The sequence below is a fragment of the Cnephaeus nilssonii genome (genome assembly GCF_951640355.1).
Source record: "Cnephaeus nilssonii genome assembly, chromosome: 6".
Classification (NCBI taxonomy): Eukaryota; Metazoa; Chordata; class Mammalia; order Chiroptera; family Vespertilionidae; genus Cnephaeus; species Cnephaeus nilssonii.
Window position 1 is genome coordinate 26,514,611 of NC_137077.1, and position 16,740 is coordinate 26,531,350.

The 16,740-nt window shown below is 45.4% G+C and overlaps 1 protein-coding gene across 1 annotated transcript in view; it reads left to right on the forward strand.

The window, feature by feature from the left end:
• The window catches only part of DERA (deoxyribose-phosphate aldolase), a 98,626-nt gene that overhangs the window by 45,510 nt on the left and 36,376 nt on the right, over positions 1-16,740 (forward strand). The window contains exon 6 of the mRNA XM_079775957.1: positions 8,051-8,179. Within this exon, the coding sequence (XP_079632083.1) occupies positions 8,051-8,179 (129 nt within the window). The remainder of the gene's footprint in view (positions 1-8,050; positions 8,180-16,740) is intronic.

Sequence of the window (16,740 nt, forward strand, 5' to 3'; positions counted from 1 at the left end):
TTCTTTCATCTTTGTATCACTCACTGAGATTCAAAGGCCCAGGTTGAAGTATTCACTTGATGTAGCCCAGCCCACATATATGTATGTATGTATGTATGTATGTATGTATGTATTTTTAAACTCTTTTTTTAAAAATATTTTTTATTGATTTCAGAGAGGAAGGAAGAGGAAGAGAGGGATAGAAACATCAATGATGAAAGAGAATCATTGATCAGCTGCCTCCTGCGCTCCGCCTACTGGGGATCAAGCCTACAACCCGGGGATGTGCCCTTGATTGGAATCGAACTTGGGATGTTTCAGTCCACAGGCTGCTGATGCTCTATCCACTGAGCCAAACCAGCTAGGGGGCTCAGGCCACTTATAGAAAAAAATTTAAAACATATTTTTATTGATTTCAGAGAGGGAGGGAGAGGGAGAGAGGGATAGAAACATCAATGATAAAAGAGAATCATTGATCAGCTGCCTCCTGAGCTCCGCCTACTGGGGATCAAGCCTACAACCCGGGGATGTGCCCTTGATTGGAATCGAACTTGGGATGTTTCAGTCCACAGGCTGCTGATGCTCTATCCACTGAGCCAAACCAGCTAGGGGGCTCAGGCCACTTATAGAAAAAAATTTAAAACATATTTTTATTGATTTCAGAGAGGGAGGGAGAGGGAGAGAGAGAGATAGAAACATCAATGATGAGAGAGAACCATTGATTGACTGCCTCCTGCACGTCCCACACTGTGGATCAAGCCCACAACCTGGGCATGTGCCCTGACCGGAAATCAAATCTGGGAACCTTCAGTCCACAGGCGGACGTTCTGTCCACTGAGCCAAACCAGCCAGGGCTCAGGCCACGTTATTTATTTATTTATTTATTTATTTATTTATTTATTTATTTAGGTTAATCCCCACTCGAGGATATTTTTCCATTGATTTTTAGAGAGAGTGGAAGGGAGAGGGAGAGACAGAGAGAAGCATTGATGTGACAGAGATACATCGATTGGTTGCCTCCTGCACACACCTCGACCTGGGCCGGGGAACCTGCAACTGAGGTACGTGCCCTTCACCGGAGTCAAACCGAGGACCCTTCAGTCCGCAGGCTGACGCTCTATTCACTGAGCCATACCAGCTAGGGCAGGAGGTTATTTTTGGAATCAGTGGTGGGGAGCTGCTGTGGACCCCCTGCGGTCAGCGTGTGCGGTAGCTGTGGTGTGCCGTAGCTGTGGTGTGCGCAGTGGGTGTGCCGGGCTGTGGGTCTTCAGGCCACATTTTTAAAAGGCCAGATTTGATATACTTTTTTTATTTAATTGTGCTGGTATACTCTGGGCGGAATAGTAAGAGAAAGGAGCAACAACTTTCCCAATGTTGAGCTTATTAATTAATATATTTGCTCAGAAAAACGTGACCCTCCTAACGTGTTGAAACGGTCAGTAGAATGATTTGAGGAGTTGGCAGGTAAAGACTAAGAACGCAGTGGTTGCATACTAGCTAAATCCAGTTAAGTTCTAAGTGATTATTTTTGTTTCATTCTGTTTGGATCATGGATTAAAGGGCATTACTCCTAGGTAGCTGATAATTGAGTCATAAAATACATTTGGGTTTTCTGGTTGAGTTTAACTGTAGGTGAGGAAATTCACTGGCTATCAAAAGGTGATATTCTTTAGGAAAAGGATGGCCTAAATAGGATCAGGATCAGTGTTTCCAGAACTTTGTTATATAGGCCAAAGTTCAGTTTAACAAATGCTGTAAGAAAATATTTTCAAGCCTTATCTGATGGCTCATTGATTGTAAGCACTAATCCATTTAAAAAATTTAAGTGCAGTACAAGGATTTGGATCAGGCCAAGAAACAAGATCTGGCTTTCATCACGCAACACTTAATGGAAACTCATTTTACTAGAATTCTGAGCTTAATAATGAATACATGATTTGAGTGCTTATAATAAGCCAGGCAATGTGCAAAGTACTTTATACATATTCTCTTTTAATCCTCATAATAACCCTATAAAATAAACGTTCTTATTGACACTTTTAGGATGGTATTGAGGCTAAGAGCAATAACTTGCCCAGGGTCCTACAGTATGTGGTGGAGTTGGATTTTAAATCCACATTTGTCTATCCCTGGCTGGTGATGGCTCATGCACTGAAAGGTTGCCAGTTTGATTCCCGGTCAGGGCATATGCCCAGGTTGCGGGCTTGATCCCCAGTGAGGGTCATACAGGAGACAACTGGTCGATGTTTCATCTCGCATTGATATTTCTTTCTTCCTCTCTCTCTAAAAATGAAAAAAAAAGTTAAAAAAATAAATCCATGTTTCTCTGACCCTCCAGCTTGCTTTTGAATGCAACACTGTATTGTGGAAGAATAGTCATTGATTAGATTACAAGTTAACTCTGGATTAGCATTCTTGAATTTTCAGATCAAGAAATTTCCTTGTCACTACTTCTTCGAGAACAACTTTCTCTGTTTAGATTCGGTAACTCATCCTCTGAGTTAAAAGAATATAAATTGTTATTATCACATAGTCTTGTACTGTTTAGACCATCCATTCTCACATGTTGTCAGATTGGATGTATGAGTAATAATTTTATCACAGTTTAGTAAGGATGGCCAGGGTAGGTGGTGTAGCATCTCAGATCATCTCTAGTACTCAAAACTACAGATTTTTAGGGATTTGTGAAAATATTCAATCTTTTCTTTTTTTTTTTTTTTTTTTAATTTCTTTATTGATTAAGGTGTCACATATTTGTCCTCATCCCCCCATTCCCATCCCACACCCCTCCCCTTGGATGCCCCAACCCTCTGTTGAACTTAAGCATTGGTTAGGCTCATATGCATGCACACAAGACCTTTGGTTGATCTCTCCCCCCTCCCCCCACCCTCCCCTATCCTCCCTCTGAGGCCCGATAGTCCGATCGATGCCTCCTTGTTTCTGGTTCTGTTCTTGTTCATCAGTCTATGTTGTTCATCATTTCCCCTAGATGAGCGAAATCATGTGTCACTATAGATATACTTATAAGAATTGAATGTGCGACGAGCAAAAATAGTTATGCTGACAGGCAAATGAATCAGTCTGTAGTGAGTTTCTTTCTGGACCAACAGTTCTTTTGAGACCCAATATCAATGTCCACCGGTTCCCTATGAGTACATGTCGGCACTGACCCCTCAGCTCTGGATGGTGGACAAATGGTGGTAATGCAGGTCCGACTCCCTCTGGTTTGGTCTCGGCTGGACCCAGGGGCACTGCTTCACCCGGATCCAGGGGCCCACGGCCTCGCCCGGACCCGGGGCCAGGCTCACCCGGATCCAGGGGCCCGCGGCCTCGCCCGGACCCGGGGCCCAGGGCTCACCCGGCTCCAGGGGCCCGCGGCCTCGCCCGGACCCGGGGCCCAGGGCTCACCCGGCTCCAGGGGCCCGCGGCCTCGCCCGGACCCGGGGCCCAGGGCTCACCCGGCTCCAGGGGCCCGCGGCCTCGCCCGGACCCGGGGCCCAGGGCTCACCCGGCTCCAGGGGCCCGCGGCCTCGCCCGGACCCGGGGCCCAGGGCTCACCCGGCTCCAGGGGCCCGCGGCCTCGCCCGGACCCGGGGCCCAGGGCTCACCCGGCTCCAGGGGCCCGCGGCCTCGCCCGGACCCGGGGCCCAGGGCTCACCCGGCTCCAGGGGCCCGCGGCCTCGCCCGGACCCGGGGCCCAGGGCTCACCCGGCTCCAGGGGCCCGCGGCCTCGCCCGGACCCGGGGCCCAGGGCTCACCCGGCTCCAGGGGCCCGCGGCCTCGCCCGGACCCGGGGCCCAGGGCTCACCCGGCTCCAGGGGCCCGCGGCCTCGCCCGGACCCGGGGCCCAGGGCTCACCCGGCTCCAGGGGCCCGCGGCCTCGCCCGGACCCGGGGCCCAGGGCTCACCCGGCTCCAGGGGCCCGCGGCCTCGCCCGGACCCGGGGCCCAGGGCTCACCCGGCTCCAGGGGCCCGCGGCCTCGCCCGGACCCGGGGCCCAGGGCTCACCCGGCTCCAGGGGCCCGCGGCCTCGCCCGGACCCGGGGCCCTGGGCTCACCCGGCTCCAGGGGCCCGCGGCCTCGCCCCGACCCGGGGCCCTGGGCTCACCCGGCTCCAGGGGCCCGCGGCCTCGCCCCGACCCGGGGCCCAGGGCTCACCCGGCTCCAGGGGCCCGCGGCCTCGCCCCGACCCGGGGCCCAGGGCTCACCCGGCTCCAGGGGCCCGCGGCCTCGCCCCGACCCGGGGCCCAGGGCTCACCCGGCTCCAGGGGCCCGCGGCCTCGCCCCGACCCGGGGCCCAGGGCTCACCCGGCTCCAGGGGCCCGCGGCCTCGCCCGGACCCGGGGCCCAGGGCTCACCCGGCTCCAGGGGCCCGCGGCCTCGCCCGGACCCGGGGCCCAGGGCTCACCCGGCTCCAGGGGCCCGCGGCCTCGCCCAGACCCAGGATTCAGCCTCACCCGGACCCAGGGGCGCACGGCCTCGCCCGGACCCAGGATTCAGCTTCACCCGGACCCAGGGGCGCATGGCCTCGCCCGGACCCAGGGGCACGTGGCCTCACCCGGACCCGGGGCCCAGCCTCACCCTGACCCAGTTCCCAGCCTCACCCATACCCAGGGGCACGCGGCTTCACCCGGATCCGGGACCCAGCGGGGTTTCGTCTTCTTGATCCCAATTCCTGTTGGTCAATTCCCTCTCAGCAATTCCTTCGGCCATTTTCTCAGAGTTCCAGGGCAGCCACCGCAGAACTCGTTGGGCGGCGGGCTCGGCGAAGCTCCGGTGTGCCCGGTGCGCGGCGGCGGGCTGGTCCGGGGTGGCTGCGTCGGCCCTTGGGTCTGCAGCGGTGGCCGGTCGCCGAGCGTGCGCACCTGGCCGCTTCCGGGGTGTTGAGATTCTTGAAGGACTCGGAGGTCAGCAAGCGCGTAGTCTCCCGCCCCATGTCTCCCAGGGGCTCGTCTGTCCGTGCTCGGCAGCGAGTGAAGCCTTCCCCTCAGCCGGAGACCGCTGGGGGAACTGCACCGAGCACGTTCCAGGCCACCATTGTGTCGCCTGAGCCGTAGTTTTTAAAGTGTGGTCTTTGGGTCACCGGCATCAGCTTCATCCCGCGTACCCCTCTCTTTTATTCTAGTTGTATAGCATCCGCTCAGTTAGCCCTCCGGTGGTTCTGGATGGTGTCTGCTCTGCTCTCCCGTTGTAGTCTCAAAACCGTTGTGGTAGGCAGCAATCAGGCTTCTGCCCTATGCCTCCATCTTGGTCCTTGTTTGTATAGTTAAGTCTTGATTGTTGTTGGTGTCACTGGGAGGAATTGTCCTCCAGGCCTATTGGCCGTGCGGACCCTCTGTGTCTATAAAGGAAGAGTTGCTGTGCGGAAGACACGCCTATGTGCCGGGTCTTGGTGCAGCAAGGCTTCGGCGCTCACTGCGTCTGCCTCTTGAATGTGTCCCTTATGGGAGTGGTCGAAGTCTGGTGTCATCTCACACCGACCACTAGATGCCCTCATTTCTGGGTCTCCAATGTAGTGTAGGTCAGCTACTGCCTGTGGCCCCTCAGCAGGAATTACAGCATCCCTTATATTCGTGACCTGTTTCGGTGCCTTCCCCTTTTGGCTGCCTCCCTATCGCTCAGCTTCCCCAATCTCCCTAGGTGGTCGCTCTTGATATCCCCCTTTGTGGGCTGAGTGCAAAGTCTTGGTGTTGTTAAGCCTTGGTTGCTGTTGGTACACTGGGAGGATGTGACCTCCGGCCCAATTGGCTGTGAGGATCAGCTGTGTCTATGCCGGGAGACAGCCCCATTCAACTAGACTTGCAAAATTGTAAAAGCCTCTGTGTTCAGCTTTGATGGGGCGGAGTTACAGGGCGGAGCCTACCGCCTTGGCTTCCTGTCAGCCCCGCCCTATGAGGTTCCTGTGTCCCTCCGTACTCCCAGCAAACACCTCTGAGAGAAAAGCGCCCTGGAGTTTCGCGCGCTGCCAAACAGTCTAGTCTCTCCCCCAATGAATCTGGATTCCCAGATTCTCTCCCGGAACTGGGTTTCCGTGTAGTCAGAATTGGGGCTCACCTCAGTCTGGCGCTTTTGTCTCCTTCCCTCCAGGGCGACTCAGCGGCACAGTCAACAGCCCATCTTCCGCGCACAATCCCCTGCGCGCCTCCGGTGCTCTGTTCTTCGCCGCCTCTCTGCATCTCTGCCCCACAGTCCAGTTTTCCCCAGTATGAGCCTGGCTTCCCCGGGTCTTTCCCGGAACTGGGGTTCAGTGCAGTTGGAACTAGGGATTCAGCACAGTCCGGAGCTTTTGTCTCCTTCCCGCTAGGGCAATCCAGCGGCACAGGCAACAGACCCTCCTCTGCGCGCATTCCCGTGCGCGGCTCCGGCGCAGCTCCTCTGTGTCTCCGTCCCACAGCTCAGACTCCCCCAGCATGAGCCCGGCTTCCCAGGGTTTCGCCGGGAAATGGGGTTCAGTGCAGTCGGAGCTGGGGTTCAGCACAATCTGGCGCTTTTATCTCCTTCCCGCCAGAGAACGCCAGCCAGGCCGTCAGCCGCCCCTTCCTCTCCGGCTCCGTCTTCCCCGCACGCTCGCGGGCTCGTGTCTCCGCCTGTGTCTCCATACCTCACGCTTTTACGGCTTCTCTGATTTTCCTTGTGGTTTTCTTTTTCCTTCTAATTGTGGGCATTTCAGTCAGCCAGCTTTCCTGTGGTTCTGGATGATGTCCGTTTTGACTTTTAGTTGTGTTTTTGATATTGTTGTGCCCGGCTGTAGGTTAGGTGTTTAACCTATGCCGCCATCTTGGTTTCCTGTCAATCTTTTCTTGAAAAACCTGTGAGACCATGTCTGGTAGCAGTAAACACTGAACTTTACCAAACATCTTGTAATAGAATATTTGACTTTATTCGTATCCAGTTTTCACTTTCTGTCTTCAAGTTAAGTTTTCTAGGATTGGGAAGACAAGTTTTCTGCCTCTTGTTATAACTTTCATGGATTTGACTGAGTTTGCTGACGTTTAAGTACTTTATATGTTCTTTAGAAAACCTATGAATTACAGAGCTCTCATTGTTGTATTAAAAAATGCTTATGAATGTTTCTTTCTTGTTCAGTTTAGTCTGCGTGCTTACAAAACTACTTCCTATGAAACACACATACAGAAGAAAGAAAAAGCCCTGTCCTTAGTCCTGATAATTTGCCATAGCTCAAGTTCAGGAAATGAATATGGCCAAGCTGATGCAGGGTGAGAGCCCAAATCCACTGGTGTCAGGACAAAAGACTGTAAAATATTTTTTTAAAAAAAATTTTTATACTTACCCTACTGATTTTGTTTACTAAAATTCTGTTACTTTAAATAGGAACTGTTTTTCCTCTCGGCTTTATTTTGTTGTGTACAGCTTTATATGCATATGATCGAGCTGCTTTCAGGGTGCTGCGTGGAGCCTGAGAAAGCCAGAGGTGGTTCTAGGGTCAGGGGTTAATAGGTTCAAGGCCGCATCTGTAAATCCCTCCACAGCTGGTTCTGCACACATACATCCAAGGCCACCTCGACACTTTTTCATCAGAGATATAGACACACACCCTGGCAGATAGTGCGACAAGCTGTTATGTCTTTATTGTCGGTAGCAGGGCTCTCAGGAAAGGCCTGCTTTATATTCCAAGAGAACTTATTATGTGTGAATGGGAGAGTTAATAGGGACCCGAGGATTTTTTTTCCCCTTTAGTTTGCAAAGCGGTACACCCCTGTACATATGGTCGGTAAATTTCTTTTTTCTTATAAGTAACCTTCATCAGGAAGAGGTAGAAATTATTTGTAATTTGCATGTCATTATAATGATATTTTTTTTAGTCTTCATGTCTCTGGACCTCGGGCCAGGGCTTGGAAACTGTTTCATGGTAGCAAACTAAGCATTCCTTGTAACAGAATGTGAACTGCAACAGAATGCTCTAGGCGATATTAAATTAGGGCGATTTTTAGAAAGTGACAAATGTTTTATATTTCCTAAATCTGAGATGGGCTCTACCAGCTCTAAACGGCTGCCAAGTCATGTTATCACTTGCCTGCTTTGTAACGGCCTCAATTATTTCCTCCCTCAGCCCTGTATGATGAGATTCGTCAGTTCCGCAAGGCCTGTGGGAAGGCTCATCTCAAAACCATCTTAGCAACAGGAGAACTTGGATCGCTCACTAATGTCTATAAAGCCAGCATGATAGCAATGATGGCAGGTAAGCATATTCTATTCAAATGATCATATCAATTGAATTGATGTTTTTAGGTGAAACAAGTAAGTGAAAACATTTGGCTATTAGCTAAAAGTGCTAACCACTTGGATTTTGGGGCGGGGAGGGGGTGTCAGATATTTAGGGACTACATGTACAATGTGAAGTGTCCAAGCACTTGGCTTCCTTCTACACTCTTCGTTGGCATTTCATTGCTGCACTATCCTGATAGGGCAGTAGATGGCGCTCTTGTTAGTGAATTGCCTACTGCGTTATTCTTTGATTATTCATTCATCAACATGTTAGGAATTTCTTTAACTCTGGCTTATTCCTCTCTGTGAATATAAGTGTTTGATTTTTCTTGGGGATAGAGTATCCATACTGTCTAAGGAAACCTGTGCTTTTGTGTTAATTCTTTTTTTCTGAAATTTAGTGCCGAATCATTGTTTTTGATACTTTCAAATAGAAGTTGGCATATTCTTTCTTTTGGTGGACAGGAGGCCTGTCCACCTGAGCTTGAGACCTGCTTGATTCCTTCTCTTTCTCACCTTCACATGAATCGGTGAGTAAATCTTGGGAGTTCGACCTCTTTCCTGTATCTACTACATCTCCTCTCCATTCTGAGTGCTGCTGTGGTAGGCCACTGTCATTCCCACAGGGGTCTCCTCAGCAGTCTCCTAACCAGTGTCCCCATGTCTACGTTCGTCCCCTTCCAGTCTGTTCTCCACACTGTTGCCACAATGATCTCTTAGAAATGACCTGTTTGATTGTGGTACTCCTTGCTTAAAATCCTGCAGCGACTTTCCTTCGTCTTCACGGTAAACTGTAAGTTCCTCCAGCCTGATTTTTAAAGTGGTCCTTCCCAAGACCCTGCCCAGGCCTCTGCCATCTCCCCATTCTCCCTTCACACCGTCTGCTCCAGTTCTGTGGAATTGCTTGCAGTTTTCGGTGAATGTCACCGTCCAACCCTTTTGAGTCTTTGTGCTGTGCCCCTTGCCTTGAGGTATGTTTTGCCCAAATAACTTCTTAGCGTCTTTGGATTCCGCACAGGTGTCACTCTTCTCGAGAATGGGTCCCAGTACTGCTTCTTCCCCCACCGCTTGGTTCATTATCGCTTCTGTGTGCCCCCATTGCATTCTGTTAAAACCTCTATCAGATAACTTGTCGCACTGTTCTGTGATCGAGTATTGAATTTCTAGGTGCCCTACAAGTGGCTCCATATTTGGGTGAAGATACGAGACTTTATTTTTTTAAATATATTTTATTGATTTTTTTACAGAGGGGAAGGGAGAGGAATAGAGAGTTAGAAACATCGATGAGAGAGAAACATCGATCAGCTGCCTCCTGCACACCCCCGACTGGGGATGTGCCTGCAGCCAAAGTACATGCCCTTGACCGGAATCGAACCTGGGACCCTTCAAAATCAAACTAAATTCACCCTTCAGTCCACAGGCCGACGCTCTATCCACTGAGCCAAACCGGTTAGGGCAATACGAGACTTTTTAGGTCTTAAATCTGGGCATCTTTGAAGTCACCCTCCAGATTTTTATGCTCATGTACTTTTAGAATACTCTGTCAGACTAACATTGTTCCCTGGAACTCTACTGAAGGTCAGCCTACTAGGCATTAATGATGCTCTGGTCACTGCTGCTGTATCCAGATCTCTTCTCGTTCAGAGCAGAATCTCTGAAAACCTAAGGATGAGAAAGAATCGGTGGTCATCAATCATGTTGGCATTTAAAAGATGTGTAGTAATAGAAGACTGTCTTCAACTCTTAGGAACCTACCCTGGGAGTCTTAAGTGGACAAGGAGCCTCCCTTTTCATGCTCCTTGTCAGGACAAGGGATTGCTAGCCCAGAATGCTGTCATTCAGGACATAATGAAAGTATATTCATTCTGGGACATCAGCCAACCCTATCCTAATCACTGCACCTACTGCTCATGACGGGAACATGGTATTAAGTCATCACACTTGGACGCCTCTGTTCCACCCTTTCCTCTACCTGTCCACAAACAAATACCTGATTTGAAACATGCTCTCCCTGCATCTTCCTGCCTACTCTTTCCCTGTCGATGTTGTTGTTTATGTCCTTCATTTAACCGTTGTCTACTTTCTACTTTAAAATAGTATTTCTTAATCTTCACATCATTCCTTTAGTTGGTGAAGTTTAAAATTAAGTCTACAGTCTACAGTCTCTTGTCTACAGTCATGAAACTAAGAGATCACATATAGTCATTATTTGAACCCAGGTCTTCTGGTTCCACCTTTTTTGTTTTTTTCTGTCTCCTAAGGCACTGTGCTAGATCTTGGCATGAATTAAAGACACAGTCTTGTGAAGTGGCCTATGTGGAAGCAACCAGCATACTTCCTGGCCCACAGTTGTGCTTCCTATCATGTTAAGAAGGTATAGAGTAGAAAAGAAGTAATTTTAAAATTTTGAAGAATTAAAAAAAAAATCAAACTAAATTCACAATGCTTCCCATTTTTGTGATATTTTAAAATTTTTTCTTAAAAGTCAATTTTATTGAAGTAAATTTATATTCAATAAAGTTCAGGTGTTTAAATGTACAATGTGATGAGTTTTGACAGTGAATTCCGGTTGAATTCTGCCCCACTTGCAAGCACTGATCGGATTTTATCACTCACCGTAAATTAGCTCTGCTAGTTTTAGAATACCATAGAGACTTTTGTGCTTGTCTCCTCCCGATCAAAGATAATAGGGTTGAGGTGTATCCATGTTGTTCTGTGTATGAGTTTGCTTAGGAGTTTTCATTGTACAAATATACTGAGTTGATAAATTTATTGATATAAAGTTGTTTCTAAAATTATTTTATTAGTTTGATGTCTACAGGATCTGTAGTTATATATACTTCTTTATTCCTTATACTAGAGGCCCGATGCATGAAATTCGTGCAAGAGTAGGCCTTCCTTCCCCCAGCTGCTGGCACCGGCTTCCCTTTGGTACCCGGAACCCGGGTTTCCCTCACAGCTCCGGCTTCATCCGGAAAGTTGTCCGGAAGGATGTCTGGTCTAATTACCATATTACGCTTTTATTATGATAGATTGGTCATTATTGCTGTTATTACTGTTTTGTTTTTGTTTTTCGTTTTTTTTTTTTTTGTAGAAAATGAGTCTTGCTAGGAGGCTGCCAGTTTCATTGATCTGTTCAAAGAGCCAATATTTTGCTTCATTTTGTAATTATTTAGTTTAAAATACTTTGTAATTTCCCTTTATTTTCTATCTCAAATTTTAAGCCCATTCAGTGAAATTGATGCTATTGTACATATTTTATTTTATTTTTTAAAAAGATTTTTAAAATTAATTTTTAGAGAAAGGGGAAGGGAGAAACAGAAACAACCATGTGAAAACAAAACATCAGTTGGCTGTCTTCTGCATGCCCCCTAGTGGAAATCATGCCCACAACCTGGGCATGTGCCCTGACTGTGAATCGAACCTGGGATGATGCCCAACTAACTGAGCCAGGGCTATTGTACATGTTTTAGTTTTAGAATATCCATTTAATTATTTATTATAATTTTCATTTCCCTGCTGCACTTTTCTATTTAGTCACTCATTGAGATTATGTTTTCCTTTAAGTCCTCAAACTGCTAATATATATCTGGATTATCTTGGAATGTACCTTAAGCTGCCAATTTTCCAGTGCCTGAAAACAGTTGCCTTATATATTTTGTTCAGTTGTAAAGTTATTTATAGTAAGAAGGCAAGTCTTGGTAATACTTACTCTGTCGTGTCTGGAAATTTTTTTTTATTGCTTTTGTTTTTAATTATTTTAGTTTCAAAATCTTAAAAGAAAGGTTTATCATTTACATTCATAACTTATCTTCTAATTTTGATAGCCATTTCGATTATTGAAAAAATAATTCTCTGGAGATAAAGCAGAGATATTATGTTATCTGGTGTTATACACATCATGGTGAGTATAAAAACTTAGTTAACCAGGGTATTTGCATTTTTGGTTAAATAAATGATCAGTATCCTACTTTTGCTTTAATCTTGTTTAGGAATCTTTAAAATGTCTTAGGGAAAGAAGCATGGTCATCGGAATACGAAGACCTGCACTCTTGTTCTGTCTTGCACACTTTGTGACCTTGAGCAAATACATTAATCTGATTATCAATGGAAATGAAATAATTTATATGACTACATTATAAACTATAAATTAAGTACTTTGCAAGTTACTAAAAAATATTAGTATACCTTCCTACCCCATCCCACCTCAATAAGGAAGGAACATAATTGAATCTTTTTCCCCCCTAGACTATTACAAGGCATCATTCAGAACCTCAGTTTTCAAAGTCATTTGGTGTAGCTTTAGGAAATGTAAGATATTGAGCTGTACTTCATTCTGTACTTATCCCAAAGCTTACTATATTGGTAGGATTGTTCAATGAATCTTAGATAGGAACTCGTTTTGTCAACTCTTGACTCTGTCTTGAAAAAGAAAGGTGTAAAAAGAGTCTGATTAGTTGAGAATGACGATTAGATGTGGTATAGCTACGTTTTTTATGGTACACATCTCAGGTCTGTTTATTTGTCATCTCTCTTCATTCTTTTTCTCTGGAAGCTAGAGCAGCCACCTCAGTTCTTTAGATGTGTATCCAAATAAAATGTCACTTAATTGGAAATCAGTTACTCAGCAGCCACAATGATCCAAAACCAAGCCATGAACCAGGGGGAAAAAGAAAGATGACATATTAAAAATGTAATCTGGAATAAAACAATAGCAGCTCACGTTTTTTGAGCATTTACCATATGCCAGCGACTTAGGGGATTTATGTATGTTTACATTTGCTCTTCACAACAACTCTATGAGGTAGGTGCTCTCCTGTGGTAAAATAAGAACAGCAGTTCAAAGGATATTTTTGCTTCTATTCCATATGGTCATTATTGGTATTTGGAAATATTCCAGATATTTCTGTCTTTGTTATTTATTATTTTCTCTGTCTGTTATAGCTTTTCCCCCTCCTCCCCTTAACTGTTTTTAAAGCTTTTAATAAAATTTCCAAACTCTGTCAAATCTCTCCATGATCCTCTAAAAGCTGAATTAATTAATTGTTCATACTGTTGTGCTCCGAGGACAGTTGTAAATACCAGTAGCATTGTCAGATAGTACTACCATCAGTTGTTCTACTTTTTTAGATTTTTTGCAAAACTGTGAACCTCCATGAGACAAAGGACTATATCTTACTTATCTCTATTTCCTGTGATTATTATGTGCCTGGCATCGAGGAGAGCCTGAGACAATATTTCGGAATATATGAATGAATGGGAAAGAAAGATAGCGATATAAGGAAAAGTGAAAACAGGAAAGTGAAATGTGAAGATCTAGATTCATCTTTCCACATGTGCAACAGCTTTGTGGAGTTTGGACATGTTAATTTGAGAGCAAACCTTGAGCAGGAGATTATATATCCATGGCATTGTTTAGGCCAGCCGTCGCCAACCTTTCGGACCTCACAGACCACCAGTGGTCTGCTGACCATTGGTTGGCGACGGCTGGTTTAGGCGGATCCAAGTAGAGTGTGACATTAAGGGTTTGTGAGGATTTTGAAGTAGCTATGGAGGCAAGAAAGTACTAAGGAAACCCTTTTGCTTTAGCTTTTTGTAAAAAAAAACTGGATCTCCCATTTGCATTAGTGGAAATGTGGTGAGAGATTTACAAATAAAGGAGGAGATGAGGCAGAAGGAAACCTTTTGAAGGGAATATAATCAGGGAGGAGGAAAGGAGAGCTATATTTTTTTTCATTGAATTATGCAAGAACAAGGTGATAGGAAGTAAGATAGAAAGGGAAACATGCTTACAGAAAAGAGAAGTTTAAAAGCAGATCAGTCTCTGCTAAGGGATTTCAGCACAGCAAGTGCACAAGTTGAGAATAATGCCAGGATGTAGAAAAGTGGCTTTCTCTTTATCTTTATGGTGGGCTGTTCGCACACATGCAACAGTTAACAAGCTCTGCTCTGAAGTTATTCTAGACCTTATCTTTGGAAATAATGCAGGCCTGATAAATAAGGTTGGAGGAGAAAAACACTGAAGATGCAATCATAATGTCATCAGGTTTGAATTGCTGATGAAGATCTGTGGGAAGAGTACTAATACGAAAATATGGGGCTTGAGAAATGCAGACCTTGAAGGAATGCAAAATGAGTTTGGAACTTGGCTGGGATTTTGTAACGTGTAGGAAAAAACAACAACACAAAAATAGGAACCAGGGGAGGGGATATTTGAAATTTAACCCAATAAGATCAAAATCATACAGGAACAATGAGATGAAGCGGAGTAATAATATATAAGGGAGGCCAGTAAAAAATACTAAGTAAAGGGAAGAAGTAGTGGATAACTTGTTATGACGGAAGGAAACCAAAACCCTATAAAGATGCTGTGATTAATACCAAATTCACATCTAAGAATTAAAAAGACAGTTACAGAAATTTAAACATGAATCAGATAGAGTAAATGACAGTGTAGCTTTGTATTTCTAAAGATTGTCACAAGTCATACCGAGTCCTTTGTCTTAGGCTTATAAATCTTTGTATACTCAAGGAATATTGATCCAGATGGCACATCTAGACCCCTACGGTGTTCCAGCTCTCTCTTTTTTAAAAAATAAGATTTGCTTTTCATGGGAAAAGCATTTCAATTTATGAAAAGGTGTGCTGCAATGGAAAGTTCATCAATGGGGAAAGCATAAGACTATTGACATATGTTAGCTTAAGAGATAAGGATTTAAAGTGTAAATTTATTTGCAGTTTCTTAAACTAGCTCTGAAAATGACAGTGCTTATAGGGCAAACACTAATTACCTTGACATCTCATTCAGGGAGTAAATTTAAATTCAGACCCCCAGGCAAAAATTTTAGAAAGTTTACCCCCATGCACCCACGCCCTCCCCATCCTCTGCGAGTGCACGATCAGGAGCTCTGTGGAAGGGAGGTTATATTCCCTGGCCTCCCAGCACTGCAGGTGCTACTGATGGTGAATCTTGTATATGCATATCATGTTAAAGAAAAGGGTAAGTCTATACATTTACACAGAAAGCACTTTCTTTACCTCCTCGTGGCTGGGCTTCTGGGGTTAAAAAAGAAAAAAAGGAAAGAAGAAGCTTGCAAGCTTAGTTTTTTATGTGGTATATACTAGCCTGTGTAAAATTTCACTGTGTGAAAATTAAAAAACTGTAACCTACCTTATTTCTTTTTAAAAAAGAACTGTGACCTCCTGGTTCATAGGTTGACGCTCAACCACTGAGCTATGCTGGTTTGGGCAGTCTACCTTATTTCAAAATCATATAACTGCCTTCTCCAGACCTGGCCTGCCTAGAGAAGTTCATGGGTACACAGGCTAATACATAGCAAGGGCCTAGGAAATGCTTGCTGATGGGTTCAGTTATTAGGTAAAGGGGCATCAACAGTTATATTTGTAAACAACATGTATAAAATTAAAATTTTTAATAAGTCAGTATTTTCCCATTAAAACAAACCTTAAGCATTTTTTTTTCTCAGTGAAATTGTGATACATGACAGATGTTAGACCTGTAGACATTTGCTCTTGTCTCTGAGATTGTGCTATTTATTCGTTTGCCTTTAATTCTTGACACATTAACTTTGGTTATTATTATTTAATGTCTGTGCTAGGTTACTGATCTACTAGCAAACTCTTAAATGCTTGGAAATTAGAATTCTTGAATAGTTATACTTGATATACCAATTTGTTGAATGAGGAAATAAAGGTTAATTAAATCATGTGAAATTTGCATATTTGTTTTGCAGTTGTCCTAAAAGGGAAATAGTAGATGAAACGTTGAAGCTCAGAAGTTAAGTGACTAGACCAAGGCTATACATTGAGGGTGTGCAGAATTCTGAAGGACTCTTGACTCCAAATTCCACGCTTCAGTTACTGCACAATCCTGTTCTCCACCCTGCAATTGATCTGTATGTAAAGTTGCATATATGCTGTGTTTAACCTTTGGAGGCACAGATGTATTTCTAGTCACTGAATGAGATTTATATATTGAATTGTACTTTTCTATCAAGGACAAGGAAAGTAAGACAGGAGGGAGACACTGTGTTTGGAGAAACGCTTAGGGGGTGATAGACCTAAATAAACATAAAAACAAAAGCCAGCCCATGATAGGCCCACAGTAAATCCTTGTTGAAATGAAGGGAAAGGATGCCAAGAACACCTTCACCTCAGACACTTCCATTGTTTTGTGTGTGTGCGTTTACCTGTTCCTCAGATGGTGCCATGGTGATGCACTGGGAATATTAGCAAGGTCATGACTTAACAGCTGCCCTTGAGTTCTGTACTAACGTTCTGGTTTATTTTCAGATTCCCTCACCTGGGGCACTGAGAGAACAGTTAGGGAGTGACAGTAAAAGTAGACCTTTCTTCCTCTTGTCCATCTGATGAAGGAGGAGGAGAGATGTCAAAGCTGAGGGCAGTCTGAGGATGAAGAAGCAGAAGGGGTGAGATTAAAGGGGATGGGAGAGAGGAATAGTATTGGAGCATATGCAGAGGAATCCCTCAGCATGGAATGGGGAAATGGAAACC